Source organism: Microcaecilia unicolor, chromosome 12, assembly GCF_901765095.1.
Source record: "Microcaecilia unicolor chromosome 12, aMicUni1.1, whole genome shotgun sequence".
NCBI lineage: Eukaryota > Metazoa > Chordata > Amphibia > Gymnophiona > Siphonopidae > Microcaecilia > Microcaecilia unicolor.
Genome location: NC_044042.1, coordinates 9,502,641 through 9,528,316, shown reverse-complemented (window position 1 = coordinate 9,528,316; position 25,676 = coordinate 9,502,641). Strand labels below are relative to the sequence as shown.

At 46.5% G+C, this 25,676-nt stretch overlaps 1 protein-coding gene across 1 annotated transcript in view; it reads right to left on the bottom strand.

Annotated features, from left to right (window-relative positions):
- The window catches only part of LOC115481513 (corticosteroid 11-beta-dehydrogenase isozyme 1-like), a 34,277-nt gene continuing 8,601 nt past the window's right edge, over nt 1-25,676 (bottom strand). The window contains exons 2-6 of the mRNA XM_030220708.1: nt 19,580-19,710; nt 9,699-9,810; nt 8,728-8,913; nt 6,719-6,862; nt 1-858 (exon numbers count right to left, since the gene is read on the bottom strand). Coding sequence (XP_030076568.1) covers nt 623-858; nt 6,719-6,862; nt 8,728-8,913; nt 9,699-9,810; nt 19,580-19,710 — 809 coding nt within the window. The 3' untranslated portion in view covers nt 1-622. The remainder of the gene's footprint in view (nt 859-6,718; nt 6,863-8,727; nt 8,914-9,698; nt 9,811-19,579; nt 19,711-25,676) is intronic.

Below are 25,676 nucleotides of genomic sequence, written 5' to 3'. Positions count from 1 at the left end.
CCCCCCCCCCCCCCCCCCTTCACTACTCCTTAGCTAAATTCTATCTTCCACCCTGGTGCAGGACTTACTGACTAAGGATTTGAAGCTGTGGTGTTGACTATGATTTTTTCCGGAGAGAGCATGGGTGACATTTGCAAACTGAGAGTTCAAGACATCATAGATGTAAGAACGGCATGGTTTAGATTTTTAATTTGTTCTACAAGTCAGCTTCTGTTAGATTTCTGGTGGTTGGGCAACTGTTGAAGCCCATATGTTTGGTCTACAGAAGCCTAATGGTTAGTGCAGTGGCTTGAGAACCAGGGGAACCCAGTTCAATTCCCAATGCATCTCCTTGTGACTCTGGGCGAGTCACTTAACCCTCCATTGCCCCGGGTACAAAATAAGTGCCTAACATACTCCTGTGTTTGCTATGGGCGTGTTAGTGGTTTTAACGCACGTAAACGGTTTACGCATCTTAAACGCTAACGTCCCCATAGAAATGTATAGTTGCGTTAGTGTTTAAGTTGAAAGGCGCATTAGAAACGCTAACGCACCTTAGTAAACATACCCCATAGTATCTGCATAATATATCCCTGTATCTGGGATTCCCATATTAGTGAATTTCTTATCTTAATTTCATTTATTAATACAAGCTATGATTTGATCCTTTGAGGTTTTCCACATTTAGACCACTTCTCATGAAGGAGGACAGGAGCTGTGGAGCCCAGTCGCGAAACAAGAGCGGGATTCTAGTGTGCTCATACTTGTAGTACATCTCCCACTGGCGGAGGACCCCTCCTTTGATGATCTCTAGAGCACACTCCTCCTTGGGTGCCGCTGGATAGCTGAGCACGTCGCCAACAGCTTTCAAAGCCTTTTCTGTGAAAAGGAAAGGAAATTTGATGTACTGATTTTCTGTGGATGCAATCAAAGTAGTTTAAATATTATATACAGGTACAGTGCAATCCGCTTAAGTGCAAGGGTCTGGGACCAAAGAAATACATGCAGTTAACCGGAGCGTGCACTTAAACCGTTGTGACCCAAAGAAGCTTGACATCTGATAAACATATGTACAGTACTGTTTATTATACATACAGTATACAGTCTCCGTTAACTGACATTATACAGTCTCCGTTAACTGACGTTAGGCTTACTTGAAGTAATCAGACATAGTCCTCTGTACACTCTTGTGTCTGTGAGTTCCATAGACTACGTCTGCCAGACGGTAAAAACTGTCATAGCACTGACATCCAGTGGCCTCCAGATAGACCAGGACAGGAGGAGGTTGTTGAATTTCGTCAGCATGTGCCTCGCTGCTCATTTCATCATCTGTTTCATCATCAGCCGTTGCCTGCGTGTAGGCGCATATCTGGACATCAGTGCTGTCGTTAGCTGTTTGTAGATCGTAATCAACAGCTATGTAGTGATGAAACTCTTCTTCAGTAACACCGGCTGGGATGTTAATAGCCTGTTCATCTGACGTGTTTGCAACAGCTGCATCTGTTTCGTCCCTCTCCACATCCTTAACAAAGCTTGCTCGCTTGTAGCAGTTCACAGTGGTTGCCTGTGACATGATTCCAGGCTCCTTTCTGCATATATAGAGAATCCAGCAGTGATAGATTACGAGCCAGTTCAACAGCACGTTTATCCATGCCAGTCTGGTCATCCATAACGCTCATCAGATGACGTAGCACAAGAGCCCGATAATGTTGTTTGAAATTGGCTATTATGCCCTGATCCATAGGTTGGATCAGAGAGGTAGTGTTTGGTGGCAGAAAGTACATAAGCATCGCCATGCTGGGACATGGAGCGATACAACGGCATTATAACATCCTCACACCTGTTTTCTGCGTCTTGCATGTATCAAGACAGCCGGCTCCTCCCCAGCACTAAAATCCCGTCTAGGTGACGCGTGAGGTCCGCCACCTTCGCACCAGGCGGACAAGTCACCAGGCGATCTTCCCGTCTACCAGCCACCCAGCTATCTATATGTCTAATGATTGAATCACCAACTATCCTTTCCCTTCCGGGCAGTAACTGGAGACATGTCCTCGGTGACGTTAGACAGCCTGACATCATCACTGTGTGCAGCACAATTATCACAAAGTAGCAAAATCTGACGCTTTTGTGCCCGCATTCTAGTGTCTAACTTCTTTAGCCACTGCTTCCAAATTTCCCCAGTCATCGCATGAATTTGCGTTAGCCTCGTATGACACAGGAAGTCGCTTAACTTTCTTGAAGCAACGGGGCTGTTTGCTCTTTCCAATGACGAGTGGTTCCAACTTCTCACTCCCATCCATATTGCAGCAAAGGGGGATCGTCAGTCGGTCCTTCGACGTTTTACCTCCTGTAGTTTCGGCTTGTTTGAATGCAAGTGTTCCATCAGGAATCGCTCGTCAGTAGAGACCGTTTTCGTCAGCATTGAAAATGTCACGAGTGGCCCAAGTGGGGTTGGGGGTGCAGTGGTTCGGTCTTGCCCCAGGCCCTGCTGGGTCTCTCGGCCGAATTAGCTCCAGATAATCAAGGCCAGGCCATGTCCAGGCACCGGCATTGAAAATCAGAGACTAATTCTTGATATGGAAGCTGTCAAAACTTACGCAGGTCCCAGCGTATATTCAGCCGGGATCTGCTAAGGGTTTCTAGTTAGCTCCTGACCCTTGGCGTGATTTTGATCTCCCCTCCCAGGTCACAAATACCTGGCAAGATCCCAAAAAAGATCAATACATTTTATGCTGCTTATTCCATGCTGAGGTTCTTTAAATCTTTGAAAAAAATGTTTAGAATTATTTATATACAAGCTTGGATTGTTCATTATTGGTGATATATAGAACGCTGCTTGTGAAGTATATCTCCATTCCGCTTCATATTGTGACTAGCATAAAATTCAATGGCAGGCTGCGGGTTGCTCACCCATAGGCGCTCCATACAAGAGGCTTGGGGAGGCTAAGCCTCCCCAGCCCAAATGCAACCTCTTTTGGAGCGCTTCCCAATCTGGCGGCAGCATAAGGTATTAACGGGAGCTTCCCCTCCCCGCTGCCTTTCTGCCTGAGACTCTCTGCTCCCCGATTCAGTGGCCATCAATAAACAGACTGTGTGCGGGGCCATAGAGCTCTGCACGTCGCTGACAGATTGCTGCTTCCTGCCCGAAAGGATGTTGCATCATACAGGGTGGGAACTGGAAGAGCTGTCAGCACTGCCGTGCAGAGCTCAATGGCTCCGTGCACAGTGTTTGTTTACCGATGGCCACTGAATCAGAGAGGCAGCAGGTTTGGCAGCAAGACAGCGTGGAAGGGAAGTTCCAGCTTCTTTTTTCTTTTTGCGGCTAGGGGGAAGAAAAAAGAGAGAGAAGATAATGCTCCAGGCAGGAAATGGGAGGAAACAGAGAGGATGATGGGGGAGAGAAGAGGCAGAGGCACAATGTTGGATATTTGGGGGGGTGGGGGGCAGACATGTTTTGGCGAGATGTTTTGTGGGAGAAGAGGCAGATGGGCAAAGCTGGATATTAGGGGGAGAGAAGAAACAAGAGGAGCAAAAAGCTGGATATTGGGTGGGGGGGGGAAGAGACAGGAGCAAAGCTGGATAGTGAAAAGAAAAACAGGCAGTGGAAGAAGAGAAGCTGAGGTGTAGAGTGAAGAGAGAGAGGGAGGAGCAATGCTGGAAGGTGGGAGAGAGACAGAGGTGCATTGTATGGGGAGAGAGAGAGACAGAGAAGAGATCTGTATGGTATGTGAGGTAGGTTGAGGTGGGAGAGAGAGAGGAGATCCTGGGTGCCTGGGGCAGGGGAAGAGACAGGGCCGCCGAGAGCCAGAGCCGGGCCCGGGACAAGGCCGCCCCCGGGCCCCCCACCCACCCCACCCGAGGTCATCGTCGCCGCCGGGCCCCCCCTCCACCCGCTACCGGGCCCTGAACTAACCTTAAATGCCTCCTTCCTTTCCTTTCACCACCTTCGCGGCAAGCAGCAGCAGGGCAGACCTCTCCTTCCTTCCGTGCTCCGCCCTCGTGGATGTTACGTCAGGCGAGGGCGGGACACGGAAGGAAGGAGTGGCCTGCCCTGCTGCTGCTTGCCGCGAAGGCAGTGAAAGGAAAGGAAGGAGGCGTTTAAGGTTAGTTAGTTTGAGAGCGACGGCGGGTGGGCGTGACTGCTGTGGCGCCGGGCCCCCTCCGGAGGCCCGAGCCCGGGGACTTTTGTTCCCCCCTGTCCCCCCCTCTCGGCGGCCCTGGGAAGAGATGCTGCATGGCAGGGAGGGGGAAGAAAGTTAGATGGAGGGAGAGAAACAGAGAGGAGATTATGGCAGGCAGGGAGAGAGAGACACACACAAGATCCTGGATGGTGGGGTGGGAGAGAGAGAAACAGATCCGATATGGCTGAGGGGGAGTTGAGAGACACACCCACCCACCCCCTGGGTGAGGGAAAAAGATGGAAAACAGGGAAAATGAAGCATGGATAAGTCTGAGTGGTCAGAGAGGCAGAAAAATGGAAGAAAGCAGAAAAGAAAAATCAGTGTCGGAGATGGATGTAAAAGAAGATGTGAAGAAGACATGCGAAGAGAGAAAAAATGATAAATGAACAGGAGATATGGAAAGAGTTAAAAAGACAGAAAGGCAGTAACCAGAGACTGCGGCCTGCACAATTAGAAAAATTAGATGCCAGATAGCAAAGGTAAAATTATTTTTAATGTAGAATGAAGTAGCCATGACAGCTTTTTATTGGACTAAATACATTTTTGACTTGCTTTCAGAGGTCTAAACCTCCTTCCTCAGGTTAGTAAACTTCAAAAAATGTATTAAATTAGTTAAGTAAAAAGGTATCACCTTATTATACTTTTTTGTTATTCATTTTTTAATTTAGTGAGTGGAATGTGTCATTTTCTGAAATTTAAATCTGTTGGTCTGACTCAGTGTGGCTATTCTTATGTTACAGTCAATTTGCTTTATAGGTCCTGAGTGACTTTAAGGTTTTGCATTACTTTTCAATATGCCTAATATTAGAATTTGGACTTAATTTAGCTCATAGCATTCTCAGTAGTAGCTCAACTTTCACTTGCTAACCCTTGAATCTCACTAATTGGGGTGGTACTTTTCACATTTGGGATGGGACACCCTTGGTATCTCTGCACTCTGGAAATTGGACCTTAGCACTGGTGCTTTTGTGTCATCCAAAAGTTCTGACTGCCTATTCTATAGAAATGCACTTTCCTTCCAACTATACTGTTCAGCCATCAAGCTGTCAGATAGTTTGAGCAACCAAACCCTAACGTACTCCCTGTTGTTCAATCAATACAACTTTACTTAAATTTTCAATTTCTTTAATATATGAACATAAACAATACAAAACATACAACCCCAAAGTACCCTCAGTACTCCTAAAGATCTCCCCAAACCAATTCCAATCGCTCACACACATGCATACTCCGTGTCCCAGCTGTTGTTAAATACATTTCATAATCACTTTCTGCTCTGCTTCATATTCCAAAATCCGGAGCTAAAAAGCTCAAATGACTGTCCTTTTAATTGTCCAGCATATGGTTAAGTGTTTGTACTTTGTTTGAAAGTTTTCCCATTATTAGTTAATACAGTTTGAGCAGCCACTTTATTCTTTGACATATGATACATATCTAATATCTAAATTTAATAAAAGATAGTACTTGTGACTATTTTACTTATTTTTTTCTGTGTTGTCAGATAATTATGGATGTAAGCCCCATCCCTGACCCCCGCCCCTTTTAGCCTCCCCAAACAGTTGGGCCACCAACCGCCTATGTGCTCACCCCTGCTCCATTCAGATCTTCATGTCTGTTCTCATTCACCTTTTGGTACAAACCTCGTGCCATTTGCCACTTCTTCTGAACCACTCCTAGTCTTGCTGGTAGGAGCTGGGAGTGAACAGCAATGGTTCTCCCCCTTTAGGATTAGTTCAGTGCATGTTCTAAGCAACCTGGATTGGCTCAATTTGTTTTTTTGTTACATTTGTACCCTGCGCTTTCCCACTCATGGCAGGCTCAATGCGGCTTACATGGGGCAATGGAGGGTTAAGTGACTTGCCCAGAGTCACAAGGAGCTGCCTGTGCCTGAAGTGGGAATCGAACTCAGTTCCTCAGGACCAAAGTCCAGCACCCTAACCACTAGGCCACTCCTCCACTGTTGCTACTATTTGAGATTCTACATGGAATGTTGCTATTCCACTAGCAATATTCCATGTAGAAGTCGGCCCTTGCAGATCACCAATGTGGCCGCGCAGGCTTCTGCGAAACAGAAACAGAAGCCTGCGCAGCCTTCTACATGGAATGTTGCTAGTGGAATAGCAACATTCCATGTAGAATCTCCAATAGTAGCAACATTCCATGTAGAATCTCCAATAGTATCTATTTTATTTTTGTTACATTTGTACCCCGCACTTTCCCACTCATGGCAGGCTCAATGCGGCTTACATGGGGCAATGGAGGGAGGGTTAAATGACTTGCCCAGAGTCACAAGGAGCTGCCTGTGGCTGAAGTGGGAATCGAACTCAGTTCCCCGGGACCAAAGTCCACCACCCTAACCACTAGGCCACTCCTCCACTCCTCCACTCCAATGGGTCCTTAGTCTGAGCTAACACGGCATTTCTCATATTCTTGAGTTTTCCTCTCCCACCTTACTAGATTCAGAATGGATCAAGTGTTTGCATGAGTGGCTTCCATGGTGCTAAGCTGGGGCTCGTGTCTCTGGGGTGGAGAGGGAGGGTCACATCTGCTCATCTTACCTGTATTGATAAAGCTGATAATGCAGAGTGTGATGGAAACATTGACATCCTTCAGGATAAATTCCTGCCTTAAGGAACTGAAAAATCCATCCAGGGCAAACTTGGTTGCAGAGTAGGGAACGACAAATGGAACTCCAATTTTCCCTATAGCAAAAATACAGGCAATTACTTGTTAAATATTTGAAACTGAAAACTGATAGTTTAATACCTCAGTATTCCTTTTGATGTCTTCTTCCAGGTGCCCGAGAGTTCCTGGTTTCCACTATTTGTCATGTATCCACACACAGATATGTATAAACTTATGTGCAGTCAATATCTATGCACAGCACAACACATAAATACACACAAGCACATACAGGAACACAGACATACAGAATGTCATGAAGAAAAGACCAGAGAACACATAACATAGGCAACCGTGACACCCCCCCCCCCCCCCCCCGGGTGCAGGTTACTTCCTGTTCTGGGGTAGAGGGAGCTGCAGCGAACGAGCAAAGAAGTTTAGCGAACTCGGACCAGTCGCGCGCCGCGGCCCCCCCCCAGCAGTGTGCACCCGGGGGGAGGGGGGTCATTTCACCAGAGGGGGGGAAGGTGTAATTTAGTGGGGGGGTGCTGCACCCGGGGGGGGGGGCATCGGCGCTCCGCCCCGGGTGCCATCCAGGCAAGGAACGCCACTGCCAACCGGCTCCTATTTTATAAAAGTCTGCTCTCCCTGAGATCAAAACCTGGCTACGCCTCTGGTTCAGAGTCCCAAGGGACTGGGCAGGGTGTCACGGTTGCCTATGTTATGTCTTCTCTGGTCTTTTCTTCATGACATTCTGTATGTCTGTGTTCCTGTATGTGCTTGTGTATTTATGTGTTGTGCTGAGGGATTTGTCTTGAGAACGGAGGTTATGGGTAGGAGCGTAAGGGGAGATGAGGGTAGAGAGGGGCTGCAGATCGAGTGCATTTGTAGGTTAGAAGGAGAAGCTTGAACTGTATGCGGTACCTGATCAGAAGCCAGTGAAGTGACTTGAGGAGAGGGGTGATATGAGTGTACCGGTTCAGGCGGAAGATAAGACGTGCAGCAGAGTTTTGAATGGACTGAAGGGGGGATAGGTGGGGCATTTATGCTGTGCATGCATGCGCCTACTCAGTACACACGTGCGCCTCTCCGCTCCCCCTAGCGTCACAACCTGGCTACGCTTCTGGTACAAATGCCATAAATAAATAACCCATCTTGAAGGTAGCCTGCTGAGGTAACGTGAGCGAGGGTGTGGCTTGGATTCATCACAAACACAGTCAAACACACACAGGGTTTGCAAGCAAAAGGAAAGACTTTATTGCTATGATTTAACATGTGCACACCTGTTACTTCACAGGCTTTCATCCAGCGCTAGTAAAGTCTCTTTCTCTCATAATATAGTCCCAGTCAATACTCTTCATGGGGAGGAAGCAGGGCAGGAAGGCTTCTGCTGGCCCCCTTGGGGATCCCCGCCAGCCCAGATATGTGGCGTTACAGCGGGGGTAGAGAGTGGTGGGGAGGCGGAGAAAAATGTGTGTCCCCTCCTCCACACTTTGGGCTCAGGACCACCCCCCCCAAAAAAAAAAAAAAAATTTGAGGTCTGGCTATGTCTCTGATTGTAAGGGTGTTGTTTTGTACTGACTGAGAGGCTTTTCCAATTACTTGTTTGGGACCAAGATGCAAATCTCCTTGGACTTTGGTCCCTGCTGACAGTTAAGAATAATTATAATAATTTCAAGTGGAACCCAACCCCCTACTTCTTACAACCTTACAGTAACCCCTCTCCACCAGCAATAGCAGAAATCGGCAGTAATTAATTTCTGGTCTTGCTTCTGCATTTTTGCTGCTTATTTAGTTTCCCTATGGCTGTGTACACTGATGGCGTTCTTCTCCACATGTAGGCTGTTGCAGTGAGGTCTTCCTTCCTAGTCCCAGAAGGAGGCTGGGAAGGGACTGGAGGAATTAATTTTCCCAGGGTGGAAGTGGAAAGCCCGCATATACTCGCCTGCAATTGAGGAGACCACAACGATGCTCCCGTTGGTGTCTTTCAACATGGGCAAAGCCGCTACCGTCATGGTCACATAGCTGAGAAAATTAATCTCCATAAGCTTCCGCACAGATTTAATGTCTCCATTAAAGAAATTGTAGTAAGAATCTCCAATGTGGTTGAGGATCAGCATGTCCAGACCACCTGTGTGCACAGTACGTAGGAAGCAGAGTTATTTCGGGTAAGTCAGGGGAGTAAGCAAACAGCTAAAGAAGGGTGGTGGTGGTAGTGGGGGAGGGGGATAATAACAGGAGAATGATCAGTATTCCACATCTCTGATGGGCAGCATAGGACAAAAATGGAGGGGTTCAAGTGCAGCAGGGGAGACTTGAGTCAGACAGTGGGAGAGTCGGTAAGCATTGGAACAAGTTACCGAGAAAATGGTACATTCTGGAAGAAGGGGCTGATTACAATTAGACTGACCAAAATTCTCTAGTCTTTAAAACCATATATAATAAAAAGTATAGGACAATCAAGCCATTGTGACATCATGAGGCTGGCTCAAGCATTGGTGGAATGAGGCATTGTGACATCACTGATGTTCTTAGGTATTGGTGGAATGAGGCATTGTGACATCACTGATGTTCTTAGGTATTGGTAGAATGAGGCATTGTGATGCCACTGATGAGGTTAGGCATTGGAGGAATGAGGTATTGTGACATCACTGATGAGGTTAGTTCTTAGGCATTGGTGGAATGAGGCATTGTGACATCACTGATGTTCTTAGGTATTGGTAGAATGAGGCATTGTGATGCCACTGATGAGGTTAGCTCAGTGGCATCACAATATCAGTGGTTGTGGAATGGATTTTATGTTAGGTAGTTTTACTGACTAAATACATCAAGTTTTGGTGTTAGATCAAATTATCAAATTAATATAAATAAATTGCTGGTATGATAGTATATTTTATAACCGTAAACACAGTGTACCAAATAGATTTTCAGCCTTCTTTACCACGCTCTCAGCAAAGACCATGTCATCCATGCTTCCAGCGATATAGTGAGCGGAGGGAGCTCCCAGCTCTAAACACTTTGCCACGACCTGAAGAAGAAAAATCGAGTTTAGCATTTACCCAGGAAAGAGTGAGTTTCGCTTCATTTGACATTTGTTTGTGTTTATGTTGCAAAAAATCCACCAGCGTTGATGCAAGCATAGAAAGTAATTTATGAGTGATCTTGGATCAACGACATGAGAGAGAGGGTGTGTGGATTCCTCATAGATCTGACTAGAACACAACACAAAACGGGGAGCAACCAGGGATGGATGAGTCTGACCTAGCAGAATTATTGGAGTCAATTTTCAGTAATACATTTACCAGCCAACTGTAAACATGCAACTCTGATATTCATCAATTTTCAGACACTATGGGGGCAATGCTGTAACTGGATGGGGTGGGCCATAGCAGCATAACCTATAATGTAACCTGGGCACCCAAGTTCCATTTTAGAATTCTACTGTACTCCGATATTGATGCCCCTAATATTTAGGTATCCCCAGTTACAGCAGCCGTAGTGTGCCAAAATGTGAGTTATCTAAGCAGTGACGTAGCCATGGGTGGGCCTGGATGGGCACAGGCTCACCCAACCGTGACAGGTCTCTGATGTGTCTGGCAGGGATCTCCAAGCTCTGCCAGCTGAAGACTCCTGGAGTTTCTCTCTCCCTTCCCCCGCAGGTATTCCAGTGACTTCCAACTCCACCCCTTCCTCCTTCCGTACCTTTTCAACCTTTCAGCGCTTCGCTGTCAGGAAACATTGACGCATATCGACTACTCACACAGCCCAAAGTCCACCCTCTGATGCAGCTTTCTGTTTTTGCATAGGCAGGACAGATCAGAGGGAAGGCTCTGGACTGGCACGAGCAGCGGGTATGAGTCACTGCTCACTGCCAGTGAAGAACTAAAGGTTTGAAATGGTAGGGTAGGAGGAATGTGGCCGGGGGGGGGGGAGGGGTGGAATTGAGAGATGATTGGTCATCTGGGGTGGAGTGGAATGAGAGATGCCAGATTGGGGGGGGGGGGGGTAAGGCTTTTGTGCCCACCCACTTAGAGCTCAAATCCAACCAAAATAGGGTGACTAGCTATGCCCATGTATCTGAGTAAGTGGGAGACATATCTATGTCCCACCCGTGCTCTGCCCCATGGTGGCTCACTGCAAACATACTATTTAAATGAAGCAGGTATTTGCAGAATAGCACCTACTGTAGGTGATCTGGTAGCATTACATGCATTCATGCTAATATTCTAAACATTTATATAAGAAAATGTGGGGACCCAGATTATAGATTTGCTCTTTATATGGATAATGTGAAGCTAACTATGGATCTCACTGTTTCAATGCCATCCTTATACCCCCAAATTCTATGCATGGCACCCAAAGTTAGGCGTGAGATGGTGCACATGGTTTTAGAATAGGGTCAGTTACACTCATAACCTAATTTGCTAATTAGTTTCTAAATTGGCACTTATTTGAAGATAAGTTTCAATAATGAGCCTTAACCCATTAGTGCCCAATGTTCCCATCAATTTGTTCCCATATGGCTTATTATGGGAACATTGGGCTCTAATGGGTTAACAAGCACTAACTGACAATAATTTGTAGTTACACATGTAATTGACTTATGCCCCTTGTGAGAGAGTCTGTAGATCCCTTCTTCCTTCATAGCATCCCCTAACCGTGTCAGAGCCACCTTAAAACACAAAGTCCCACCCAGGGCCGCCGAGAGGGGGGGGGGGACAGGGGGGACAAAATTCCCGGGGCCCGGGCCTCCAAGGGGGCCCGGCGGCGCAGTCCCACTGTCGTGTGCTCGAGGACCTTGGCATACTTCTTCCCTGGGAGCACTGGGTTTGTGAGCCCATAGGCCACTACCGTGGAGCGGCAGTGGCAGGCAAGATCACCTCCAAGGTAGAGATGAGACAAAACTGGACCGGAACCCCGGACTGGAGTTCTACACCGGAATACACGGAACTGGAACGCACCAGACAGGTGCGCACTGGAGTGGAGCCTGCTGGACTGGAACACACTGGAGGGCCCCACAGGACTGGAACATACAGGAGTGAAACCCGCTGGACTGGAGCACACTGGACCTAGGCTTCACCTACGCTTGACCACCTTTCCCCGAGGGTTGAGCCCTCAGGTTCTGGCAGCCGGTAGGACTTACAGGAAAACCCGGAACTGGAACTTGCAAGCAGGAACAGCAGGAATGAAGATCCAGGAGTGCCCCCTGGCACCTAGGCGCAGGCAAGGCCGACAGGCAGGGACTGTCCGGGTTCTGGCAGTCGGCAGGTTTAAACACAATGACTAGTAAACTGTACCTAGGCTAATAGAAACGCTATACCCAGGCAAACCAGTCATACACAAGAAACATACACAGAGCACACTCAGGAGACTTGAAAGCTATACACCAGCTAACAACAAAGCTGTGCCCAAGCTAACAAGTCATGCACTGGAAACAAACACAGAGCACTAGCAAAGCTATACACAGGCTAACAAGCCACACGGTGCCTAAGCTGGCTAGTCTAAACAAACACAGAGCACTAGCAAAGCTATACACAGGCTAACAAGCCACACGGTGCCTAAGCTGGCTAGTCTAACAAACACAGAGCACTAGCAAAGCTATACACAGGCTAACAAGCCACATGGTGCCTAAGCTGGCTAGTCTAAACAAACACAGAGCACTAGCAAAGCTATACACAGGCTAACAAGCCACACGGTGCCTAAGCTATCTAGTCAAACATAGAAACTCACACAGAGCAAACACTGAAACAGTGTACAGAGCACTCTATATACCAGGGCCCTAAATGAAATGCAAAGGCCAGGGCTGTAGTCTCTAAGTGATTAATAAAGCCCTTCCACACCAGAGGCACAGCTGCAGCAATCACCTTGCATCCAAACAGAGGCTTAACACACAGAAAAGTCAGCCCAGCGAGAGCCATCTTGGATACTGGCATAGAGGAGTTGGCGGCAGCCATCTTGGAAAAGGCATAGCCCACACAGGTGAGGTTCAGTAGGGCAATCAGCACACAGAGCCAGAGAGAAACTAAGACAGAGACAGACACAGAGACAAGCAGAAGCCAGCACAGCCACTGACTCCCAGAAACAGGGTAAGTCTGAGGGTGGTCACGGCCACAGACGTAACACCCACCTGCCACCACCACCGGACCCCTTCCACCCTAACCCCCGCCAGCTTTAGTGCTGTCTTCTGACTCAGGCGTGCGCGGCCCACACAGACGCGCTCCTCTCGGCTGATCTTTGCCGTACTCTGCAGGGCTCTCCAGGTACAAATTAGTATCTTATCTACTATGTAAACCGCTTTGAATGTATTTGCAAAAACCACAGAAAGGCAGTATATCAAGTCCCATTTCCCTTCCCTATCTGAGATTCTACATGAAATGTTGCTACTATTGGAGATTCTGTTGCTACTATTTCAGATTCTACATGAAATGTTACTATTTGAGATTCTACATGGAATGTTGCTACTATTTGAGATTCTGTTGTTACTATTTCAGATTCTACATGAAATGTTACTATCTGAGATTCTACGTGGAATGTTGCTACTATTTGAGATTCTGTTGTTACTATTTCAGATTCTACATGAAATGTTACTATCTGAGATTCTACATGGAATGTTGCTACTATTGGAGATTCTATATGGAATGTTGCTAGTGGAGGAGGAGCCTAGTGGTTAGTGGTTTGATCCTGGGGAACTGCGTTCAATTCCCACTACAGCTCCTTGTGAATCTGGGCAACTCACTTAAACCTACTACTACTACTATTTAGCATTTCTATAGCGCTACAAGGCGTACGCAGCGCTGCACAAACCTCTATTGCCCCAGGTACAAATAAGTAACTGTATATACTATGTAAACTGCTTAGAATGTAGTTGAAAGGCAGGATATCAAGTCCCTTTCCCTTTACATTTAAACAATATTTTTGTTTTTATTTTCTTCTCCCTACCTATGAATAGATCAGGACCCCTACCTCATACTTATGATAAACTGTCCGCCTGATATTTAACGCTACTTAACCACTCAAAACGGATGCCGACCAGTTAAAAAGCACTTCACTGGCCATCTGCCGATATTCAGCAGGTGATATCTGGCTATTCTCCGCTGAATATCTGCGGTTAGCAGCTGGCGGATAACAGGTTTATATCACGCGATATAACTGGCTATCCACCAATTTTTAAACAGGATTTGGTGGCCATATTTGACCGCGTCAAACCTTGGTATATCTGTGGCCGATTTAAAGATAACCAGTTATCTTCAAACCAGCCAAAACACACCCCAACCCCCACCCCCTCCAGATATTCAATGCTGGTCACCTGGCATTGAATATCTGGATTCAACACGGATCGCGGGAGAGCCTGGCTATCTCTCACAGTCTGAATATTGGGGCCTGTATTTCCTTTCACCTGCAACCGCTGTGTGGCACTGTATGGCTCAAGGCCCAGCCTCGTTCACATTACCACATCCCTTTAATATAACATTGCACCTCATTTCTATGGCATGCAACGCCAAAGTGTGTGTGTGGACCTGGGAGGGGCATAGGCAGTTCAGAGGCATGTCAAGCAATTATGCGCAGTGTTATAGAATACTGTCATTTGTGTGCATAACTGCCCAGTACTTAGATGCCAGCATTTAGACCGGCCCTTGGCTGGCATAAACGCTCACACCTAAAGTTAGGCAGAAAAACCCAGATTACGCTAGTATTTTTTTTACAGCAGTTCCATGTGGCACTTCCATTATAGAATTCATGCTTAGAGCACACCATTCTGGTGTCTACATTTCAGCACTATGTCTTGAATTTAACTTCACCGCCAGTGAAGAGGCAGAGGATAGGTGAAATGTCAAAATTATCCATTGTTATAATTCTGCTGTATAGGCATGGGAATGTTTGGGAATCACTCCTGATTGGCTTGTCAGGGGCTGAGCCAGCAGACGTCAGAAGCCTAATCCATTTAAGCCTGCCTTTCCCCTGCAATCATTGCTTTGGCGTTGATTGCTCTGATTGCTTTGCTGAAGCCAGCCTGCGCTTGGGCGCTTGTGTTCACATTGGAGTTTAGCCTTTCTCCTCGTGCTTGCTTATTTTGTGTTTGTGTGTGCTGGGTATTCCCAGCATGAGCCTGATTGCCTCACTCCGCACAACTGGTTTGCTTTCACCTGCTCTAATGTAGGGCTGCCTGGGGTAAGCTTGTGCCTTGAGTCATTTCAGTTTGTTTGTTTAACTGTCTCTTCCTCGGTGTTCCCTTTGTTGTGCTGAGCTTCTGCTCTGCTCCCTGTGGTTCTGCCTCCCCCTGTCCTTGTATTTTGCTCTTGTTTGTTTGTTTTAGTTCTCTTTGTTTGCTGTAGCTGTATCCTGTGTAAGGGGAGCAGCGTTCCTTTTCTGGTCGGTGTGTGTCAAGGCAGCTTCCTCTGTTTGCTTCCTCTCCCCTTTATCTTTGTCTGCTGAGTAGCTCTGCCCTGTTTTTTCCCCTTTAGCAGTTCCCTTTTTCCCTTGGGGGTTGTGGGGCCAGCTTGGTGTACATATTCTTTAGGTAGTTCTCCCTGTATAATCAGCCTACTGTGTTCCCTTGTGGGGGCTCCTTGTATCGTTGTTTGCTGTAGGTACAGCCTAGTTCCCTTGTGTGCTGAATGGTTCAGCCTAGAGCGTATTCCTATAGTTGGTTTCCTTTTTCCTTGAGTGTTGTGTTATATAAACCTAGAGTGTTTCTTTCTAGGGCTTCCTGTATTCTTGTTCGCCTGTGACACAGCCTTGCATACCCTTTCCTTTGTGACTCTACTCTGCACTGTGTGCGCTGCTTGTGGCCTAGTTCCATGTGGAACCCTTGTTGTTCTTTTTCCCTTCCCAGAGTGTGACTTGGTTCCCGGTCGGCCGTGAGGTCCGCTTGCTTAGTCCCTGCGTGAGTGGGTTTCCGATCAGCCATGAGGCCCGCCTGAATGCTCTATCTCCCACTTTCTGGTGGTGCCTGTTGGCTGTTGTGAGTGTGCGGGGCTTGGTGGCTGGGGTGGTGCGTAGGGCCTGTTTGGTCTACCCTAGGCCTTGTTCAAAGTCCTATACTAGGCCTCGGCCTGGGCTCAAGGGTTCACATCTGGAATAATATCCATACAGCAGAGAACTGGTGAAATGTCAAAATTATCCATACAGCAGAGTCAGCTAAGTGACCTGAGTCTGATGGTTATTTTAGAAAGACCTTATTCATGATTTGGATAAGATAAAGCAGCATTTAGATGTATATATTACACACACATTTAAATCCCAATTTCAGAAAGAGAAAGATGAAGATATACAGTGTAGTAGATTAGTGGATTATTGGTATTTTTATCCTGAAATTATGCAGTTGGTTTTTATAGTGTATACATTTAATTTTGTTGTTTTGTGTTAAAATTTTTATGGTTGTGCTATATGTAAACTGTTATGAATGAGCAGTATTATTTATGAGCCTTTTAATAGAGATAAATATAATGACAGCCAAGATATACACAGCCAAATTGTGAATATGTGCATATTGTAAGGGGGTGTGATCTGGACATGTTGTGGGTGGGACTAGAATATATGTGCATTCTCCATTTCAGAAAGGGAATGCAACCGCACCTCGAATATTGTGTTCAATTCTGGTCACTGCATCTGAAAAAAGATATAGAGGGGCATTTTCGATCGGGGACGCCCATCTCTAAGGGCGCCCATCTCCGAGGACAGCGCTGCGAAGGGGCAGGGCTGACCGTATTTTTGAAACGAGATGGGCATCCATCTTTCATTTCGATAATACGGTTGGGGGCGCCCAAATTCTGAGATCGCCGGCTGTAGAGATGGGCACCCTCGGTTTTTGCCAATAATGGAAACCGAGGGTGCTCATCTCAAATACAAACAACTCCAAGGCATTTGGTCGTGGGAGGGGCCAGGATTCGTAGTGCACATGCCAGGACACCAACTGGGCACCCTAGGGGGCACTGCAGTGGACTTCACAAATTGCTCCCAGATACATAGCTCCCTTACCTTTGGTGCTCAGCCACCCAACCCCCCCAAAAAAACCCGTTCCCAACAACTATACACCACTACCATAGCCCTAAGGGGTGAAGGGGGCACCCACATGTGGGTACAGTGGGTTTCTAGTGGGTTTTGAAGGGCTCCCATTTTCCACAAGTGTAACAGGTGGGGGGGGGGATGGGCCTGGGTCCGCCTGCCTGAGGTGTACTGCACCCACTAAAACTACTCCAGGGACCTGCATACTGCTGCGATGGACCGGAGTATGACATTTGAGGGTGGCATAGAGGCTGGCAAAAAAAGTTTTTAAAATTATTTTTTTTAGGGTGGGAGGGGTTAGTGACCACTGGGGGAGTCAGGGGAGGTCATCCCCAATTCCCTCCGGTGGTCATCTGGTCAGTTTGGGCACTTTTTTTTTGTGATTTGGACCTAAAAAAAAAAGGGACCAAATAAAGCGGACCAAATTCTCACCAGGGACGCCCTTCTTTTTTCCATTATCAGCCGAGGACGCCCATCTCTCCTCGGCCGATAAACACGCCCCAGTCGCGCCTTTGCTACGCCTCTGACACGCCCCCGTGAACTTTGTTCATCCCCGCGATGGACTGCAGTTGGGGGCGCCCAAAATTGGCTTTCGATTATACCGATTTGGGCGCCCGCGGGAGAAGGATGCCCATCTCCCGATTTGTGTCGAAAGATGGGCGTCCTTCTCTTTCGAAAATAAGCTGGATAGTGGAATTTGAAAAGGTACATAGAAGGGCGACGAAAATGATAAAGGGGATGGGACGACTTCCCCATGAGGAAAGGCTAAAGCGGCTAGGGCTCTTCAGCTTGGAGAAAAGACGGCTGAGGAGAGATATGATACAGGTCTATAAAATAATGAGAGGAGTGGAATGGGTAGATGTGAAGCATCTGTTTACTCTTTCCAAAAATACTAGGACTAGGGGGCATGCGATGAAGCTACAAAGTAGTAAACTTAAAATGAATTGGAGAAAATCTTTCTTCACTCAATGTATAATTAAGCTCTGGAATTCGTTGCCAGATAATATGGTAAAGGCGGTTAAAACAGGTTTGGATGGCTTCCTAAAAAAAAGTCCATAGACCATTATTCAATTGACTTGGGGTAAATCCACTGCTTATTTCTGGGATAAGCAGCATAAAATGTATTGAGCTTTTCTGGGATCTTGCCAGGTTCTTGTAACCTGGATTGGCTACTGTTGGAAACAGGATGCTGGACTTGATGGACCTTTGGTCTGTCCCAGTGTGGCAATACTTATGTACTTGGGATTCTGAATGGAATCTTGCTACTCTTTGGGGTTCTACATGGAATGTTGCTACACTTTGAAATTCTGCATGGAATCTTCTTATTCTTTAGAATTCTAGAATCTTGCTACTCTTTGGGTTTCTGCCAGGTTCTTGTAACCTGGATTGGCTACTGTTGGAAACTGATGGACCTTTGTTCTGTCCCATTGTGCATGTAAATCCTCAATGTTGGGATTTACATGCACTCCCTAGGATTTCTAGGTTTTCAAAGGTGCTCATGTTGCACAGAGCTCTACTGAAAGGATTAGGGAGGTCGCCTCCCCTTAATCCACTAGTGTTTTTTGTCTCCCCTCCCCCCCCCTACCTTGAAGCAGTACTGGCAAAGGATATTGGGCTCTGTTACAGCTTGGGGAAACATAGACATGTATGTTTCTAAAATGGCAGACCCATGTTCACCCCGTTGATCTTTTCGATGTTGACAACATGAGTGCTGTTGCTCTGTGTAGCCAGCACATGGGTGGCCATTCCTGCATGTAACTTAGAAAAGACTCCCTGTCAACAGATCCGTTTCTAAATTACTGACGAAAATTGACATGTCCCAACCTGGATGTCTGAGTTCCATTTTTTACGTCTTTTCTAAAACCTGCCTTCGGACTCTAATCAATAGGGCTCTATTTGTAGCATTGCAGGGAATATGTAATGGAAATAAACTCTAATCCCAGTAAGAACCATTTTGAATGCACAATCATCACATTTTTTTCATACATGTATAAAAGATGAAGATGGACCTTCAGAAATGGCGTATGTTTGACTTTTCAACTGTTTCTGAAGGTCCATCTTCATCTTCTATACATGTTTGAAAAAATGTGATGATTGTGCATCCAAAATGGTTCTTACTAGGATTAGAATTTAATTTGTTTACACATGGAGTGGCACTGAATATAGACATTAATTTAAATATCACCCCCTTGATTATGACTGTGTCAGGGGTGAACTGAGAGTACTCTGAGCCCCCAGGCACTGAGACTACTCTGGGTCTCCCAGTACGATGCTGCCTCCCCCCCCCCCCCCCCCCCCGCCATGCTGCCTCGCACCCACCGTGTTGCTGCTGTCACCCCCACCTTGAAGGGCCCTGGTGGTCTAGCAGCTATGGCTTCTTCGGGGGCAGGAAATAAATCCTGTCTTTCCTGCCCACCCGCTGCCTCTACACTGCCCGGCATGGTGCCGTGTTTACAAAATGGCTACTGAGACTTGCCACCTTAATCTCGCCACTCACGAGACTACCACAGGAGTCTTGGCAGCCATTTTGTAAACGCAATGGTGCTATCAGGGAGAGCAGCGGCCATTAGAACACCGGGGCCCCATGGGGGCTGTAGTGTGTGGCAGTGGCCAACCAGGTAGAGCTTCTGGGCTCCCTAGAGCCTCTGGGCCCTCAGGCACTGCCCGGTTGCCCGAATGGTCAGTCGGCCACTGGACTGTGTATTGATTCACACATAGAATTCAACCAAAAGACCACAAAAAGGGCTCCTTTGGGAACTGGGGAAAAGATTGCTCCCCAACTTCCCACACACCTTCTTAAGCTTCTCTTCTGTCCGTGCTGTTATCAGAACATGGGAACCCATCTGTGCCAGGTGATATGCCATCTGCTCACCAATTCCAGTACTGGCACCAGTGACAATGGTCCGCTTCCCTTTCAGCAGCTCTGAAGAACAAAAGATAAAGGCACAGCTGAGTTTCACGGTGCCAGGCACAACATTGCCCATCTGAATCATAAAGCTGACATCCCTGGCCAACAGGTTGGTCTAGGCTTTACCCTAACACGTTCTGTGGAATGTCATTATTATTATTATTTGTTTGTATCACACATTTTCCCACCTTTTTGCAGGCTCAATGTGGCTTACATAGTACCGTAATCGGTGTTAGCCGATTCCAGTATGAACAAATACAGGGTGAGGTACATGTATGGTAAATACAGTTGGGGGAAATTAGAGAGGGAGAGGAAGAGTTAAGATGTCATGGGATAAACAGCCATTTTGGTACTTTTTTTATAATGGTTAAAAATTTCATACTGTGAAACTTATTTCCAACTTCAGTTTATGATTAACTTACATGAATACTGATTATTTTAGAAATGAAAATACTCTGGCTAGGAATTTTCCATTTCCGATATGTCTGCGAAGATAGATGAAAGCCGGGCTCTACTCCCAAACCTTTAATAGACCAGTTAGTCAGACACACAAGGACTAACGCCAGCTTGTACATACTGTAGCAGGACTTGTTTATCCTTTCTTACCCTAGCTGACATCATTTCCTGCACCTTTTCTGACGCTATGTGCAATTTTAAGTTATTTCCCTTATTTTCTGTTACACTGTCTTCTCTCCTATTAACACGTTTTAATGTGTATTATATTGACATTGTGTTAGTAGCATTCTATAGCAAACGGACAGTAGAGACGACCAAGGGCAAGGTGTGACCAAAGAAGTCGATTAAAAACTTTAAGAAACAAATTTACATAAAAACATACGAGGAAAGAGCATAACCATAGTGGGGGCTCGATACAGACCGTGTTTCAGCGACAATGACTGTCTCAGGAGCCCACAATATACCAATCTTAGGGAACAAAGAAAAATAAGGCTGTTTCCCTTAAATAGTAGTGCACCTCAAGTGTACTAGTAACATTCCTCCTTGACTGACTGGTCCTTGGTCACAGGGCCGTGCCGACACAGTAAGCGAGGTAAGCATGGCAGGAGGGCGCCATCCTCTGGGGGGCGCCCGCCGCACCATGCTTACCTCGCCCTCTTCTCCCCAGATCCTTGTCCTTTATTTTTTTGTTTAAATTTACCTCTGTGGCGCGTGGCAGCGTAGCGTTAGTGAGGAGGCGGCGCTCCCCCGCCCCGACGTGTCAGTCTCTTCCCTTCGCTCAGTTCCACCTTCTTCTGACGTCAGAAATGACGTCAAAAGTGTTGGAATGTAATTGTATTTTACATGCATTGCCTGTCACCTATTATTTCTCTGTGATTACTCTGTGACCTCTGATGTGAATTACTTAGAGAGGTCACAGCTATGCAACTTCCTGTGGGGGTCAGACACAGCAGATGCAGCAGATGCAGCACATGGAGCACATGGAGCTCATGATCTCTCCTAACCTGAGAGGATCTATGGTGGTGTGAGCATCCATTACCATCTAAGCACATGGAAGGAGCTGATAAGACAAATGTATAGTAATATGTAAATATAAGCCTGTCTGATTATAATCTAACTACAAACTGTGAGTAAACAGATGTTTTGTTACTTCAACTTTAAAGTGACTCAGCAGTGAATTATTCAGAGGTGAATGAGAGAGAGATGAAGAAAGAAATTAACATTTCTAAAGCTGAAGCTGTGTGTACTAAAATCTGCTAATTATTTACTACAAATAATCCAACAAAAGGGTTATGGGCCCAGGGCCAGGAATTGAAAAAGAAGAGAAATATTACCAGGCAGAAAAAAAGGCCACATTTTTCTCTTAAGTTTTAAAGGAAAGATTCAGTCTGTCTCTCTCTCTCCCCACACAGCAGACAGAAGGCTAAGAAAATGGCTGAGGGAAGAAATTCACCATTGTTCTATTCTCTCAAGGTGCCTAGATTAACTGAATTTAATTATCAGCAGTGGGAACTAAGATTCATATGTCTCCTTCGAGCAAAAGGATTAAATATATGCTTAGACCAAGACAGAACAGCTGAAAATATGGCTGAATGGGACAATGCAAACTATTATGTGAAGTGCATGCTTTTGGAAGCTCTCTCAGAGAAACAAGCCATATTAGTGGAGGGAAAAGATACACCAAAGGACATTTTATATAAACTGAGAACTATGTATGCAACTACATATGCAAAGCAGCAACCAATTTGGTTAGCAGAGTTGAATGAAACCAAATTAAGGGATAAAAGTGAATGTAATGATCACATTATGCATCTTATGTCTTCATTTCAAAAGCTAGAACTTTCTGGAATTCCCATGTGTGATGCATTGAAAAGAGCATTTCTTTTTACCTCACTATCAAAGAAGTTTGATGTTTTTAGGTCTGTAAATGAGGCAATTGAAGGGCAATCTTTTGAACAGGCAACATCAAAACTAAGGCAGGAATGCATAATAAATGATTCTGAGGAGATGTGTTCTCAAAGCAAGTCAGAGAGAAATGAAACAAATTTCTTGGCAAAGAACAGAGGAAGGCGGAGCTATGGGAAAACTCCACCCAAGGGCAAGCTGATTTGCTACTCATGTGGAAAGGAGGGACATGTATCTAAATGGTGTAAGGAAACACAAAACACTCCCTCTAGCTCACCTAAGCCAATGGAACTAAAGAATTTTCAAACCAGGAAATGTATGAAGGACAAAGATAAACACAAGGGCTTTCTAATGGCAGAAAAATCTTTGACTATGGTAAATAATAATTCAAATGAAAGTACTTGGATTTTGGATTCGGGGAGCACATGCCATTTAACCAATTGTAAGAATTTCTTTCAGGAAATGTGTCCAGAGGAAGGTATTCTTAAAACTGCAAACGCAGGGACTGCTAAGATCCAAGCAAAAGGTATTGGATTCTTAAAATGCAAAGTGTCTAATGAAGTTAAAGAAATTCCTGTAAGTGATGTCTTGTATATTCCCCAAGCAGTTTGCAATATGCTTAGTGTATCTACATTAGATAAGAAGGGATTTGTGATTCATTTTGAAAACAGTAAGTGCACAATCTCTAAAAATGATGAAGTGTATGCTGAAGCTTTTATGCATAATGATGTTTATAAGCTGAACATTTCAGGTGAAGCCTCACATATGGCGCAAGTAAGGAAGAATGATGGTAAATGTAGTCTGGAAATCTGGCACCGCCGCCTGGGACATCGTGATTCTAAGGTGATCCAGGATCTTTACAGTAAGCAACTGGCCACTGGCATTCAGATAAGTGCAGATGCTGGTAAAATGGAGAAATGCATAGACTGTGTTACTCAAAAGGTGTAAGACCCTCATTTCCTGCATACACAGGAAATAGGAGTAATAAAGTGCTGGACTTAATACACAGTGACTTATGTGGACCGTTTAATATCCCATCATTGGGAAATAACAGATTTGTGCTAATATTCTTGGATGATTTCTCTAGATATTGTGTGGCCTATTTGCTGAAAGAGAAAAGTCAAGTCACAGACATGCTGAAGAAATACGTAGCCATGGTGAGCAATAAATTTGAAAGAAAACCAAAGGTTCTTCAGACCGACAATGGTGGTGAGTTCACTTCACAAAGCATGCGCACATTTCTAGAACAAGAAGGCATTCAACATATCACAACAGTAGCTTATACACCAGAGCAAAATTCTGTTGCAGAGAGAAAATTTAGGTCACTTGTGGAAATGACCAGATGTATGCTGTCAGATAGCAATCTCCCTAAAAGACTATGGGGGGAAGCCATTCTCACAGCAGTGTACCTACAAAACAGAATGCAAACTAAAGGCGCTGAGCGCACACCACATGAGACATGGCATGGTAGGAAGCCAAACCTGTCACACATAAGAACATTTGGAAGTACAGCATATGCTCATGTACCAAAACAAAGAAGGCATAAGCTGGATTCCACAACAGAAAGGGGCATTTTAGTTGGCTATACTCCAGGACACAAAGGATATAGAATTTTGAATCTGAAAACTGGCATTGTTGGCATAAGACATGTTACATATTTGATGAAAACAAAAGGGTTGATAAAGGCTGGATTATCCCAGATGAGCCTTATCATCCAGAATATGAAACTAGAACCATAATAGACATGCCAGTGTATATAAATGCCATACCAAGGCAGATGTCTGAAAGCAACTCACCTGTATCTAACGAGGAACAGGCAGAGGAAGCAGACACAGAAAGGATCATTGAAGAAGACAGTACAGTTGGAGAAGGGGAATCAATTGGAGAAGGACTCTCAGATTTTGAGGATGCGGAAAGGTCAGACCAACCTGTTGTCAGACGCTCATCCAGGGAAAACAAAGGTGTTCCACCCCTAAGACTGTCTTACCTAACAAAGTCAGCAGAAGCTCAAGAGCCCTTAACATGGGATGAGATTGAGAAAATGCCAGCAGAAGAAGCTGCTGAATGGCATAAAGCTGCACAGGAAGAAATTGATGCATTGGATAAAAATAATACTTGGATTCTTACAAAATTACCTCCTGGCAAGAAAGCTATAGGATGCAAATGGGTATTCAAGTTAAAAAGGAATGCACAAGGAAAAGTGGAAAGGTATAAAGCCAGATTAGTGGCAAAGGGATATCTTCAAAAATATGGAGAAGATTTTGATGAAGTGTTTGCACCTGTAGTGAAACACACGACAATCAGAACACTTCTGAGCATTGCAGTCTCAAAAGGCATGCAAGTCAACCACATTGATGTGAAAACAGCGTTCTCCGAGGACAAGCAGGCTGCTTGTTCTCACGACTGGGTTGACGTCCGCGGCAGCCCCCACCAACCGGAAAAAGCTTCGCGGGACGGTCGGCACGCAGGGCACGCCCACCGCGCATGCGCGGCCGTCTTCCCGCCCGTGCGCGACCGCTCCCGCCAGTTACTTTTTTTCCGCGACTGAGAGAGTCGTGTTTTTGCAACTCTCTCGTTTCAGCCGCCGGAATTTTCGACCGCGTTTACGCGGGTCGTCGCTCTTGGCCTTTTCGGCCTCTTCTTCTTTCGTTTCGTTTTGTTATCCAAAAAAAAAAAAAAAAAAAGAATTTTGCGCGTGTGGAGCACGCGCTCCTCCTTTTTCCCTCGCTTTCTAGCGGGGACGCCTCGTTGCGGCCTAGTGGCCGCTCGGTCGGTTTCAATTTTCGTGGTGTGATTTTAGCCACCATTGCCGACTTTGACTTCGCCGACGCGATTTTTCCGTCGATGTCCTCGAAGGTCCCGAGTGGATTTAAAAAGTGTGGTCGCTGCGGCCGGCCGATCTCGCAGACCGACACCCACGCTTGGTGCCTCCAGTGCCTCGGGCCGGAGCACAATCTCAAGTCGTGTGCTTTGTGTCTCGGTCTCCGGAAACGGACTCAGGTTGCGAGGCAAGTTCTGCGGGACCGTCTTTTTGGAACTTGCGCCGGCCCCTCGACGTCGACCTCGACGGCATCGGTATCGAAGGCCGGTTCTTCGGTACCGGTATCGATGCCCGAGACATCGGCACCGATGGCAGCGACCCCAGGAGAACAGGTCCCGTCGGCCCGCCGGTCCGCCGGCGAGAGTGGGGTAGAGAGACCGCGTGGGCAGTCGGCCCCGGTCACTCCCTCAACTCGTGAGCCACGGGACCGAACCCTGTCGGACCCGGTACCTCGAGACCGAGGGGGATCGACCTCCTCCTCCTCCATGCCCTCCGGCACCGGTGACGTGCACCGGAAGAAGGACAAGAAGCGCCGTCACCGGGAGCCCTCGGTGCCTGAAGAGGAGTCGACGCCGAAGCGTCATCACAGAGAGGAGAGATCTCCGTCGGTGGTGGAGGTACCGACGCGTCGGGGTTCCGGCACCTCGGTGCCGTCTCCTGGCCCCCAGCAGCTTCTGGCACCGACACCCTTACCGGCCCCACCGCCTTTCTCGGCAGCGGGCCTGGACGAGTGCCTCAGAGCCATCCTTCCGGGGCTCCTGGAAGGGCTGATGCGCCAGGCTGTGCCGGCGCCGGGGGT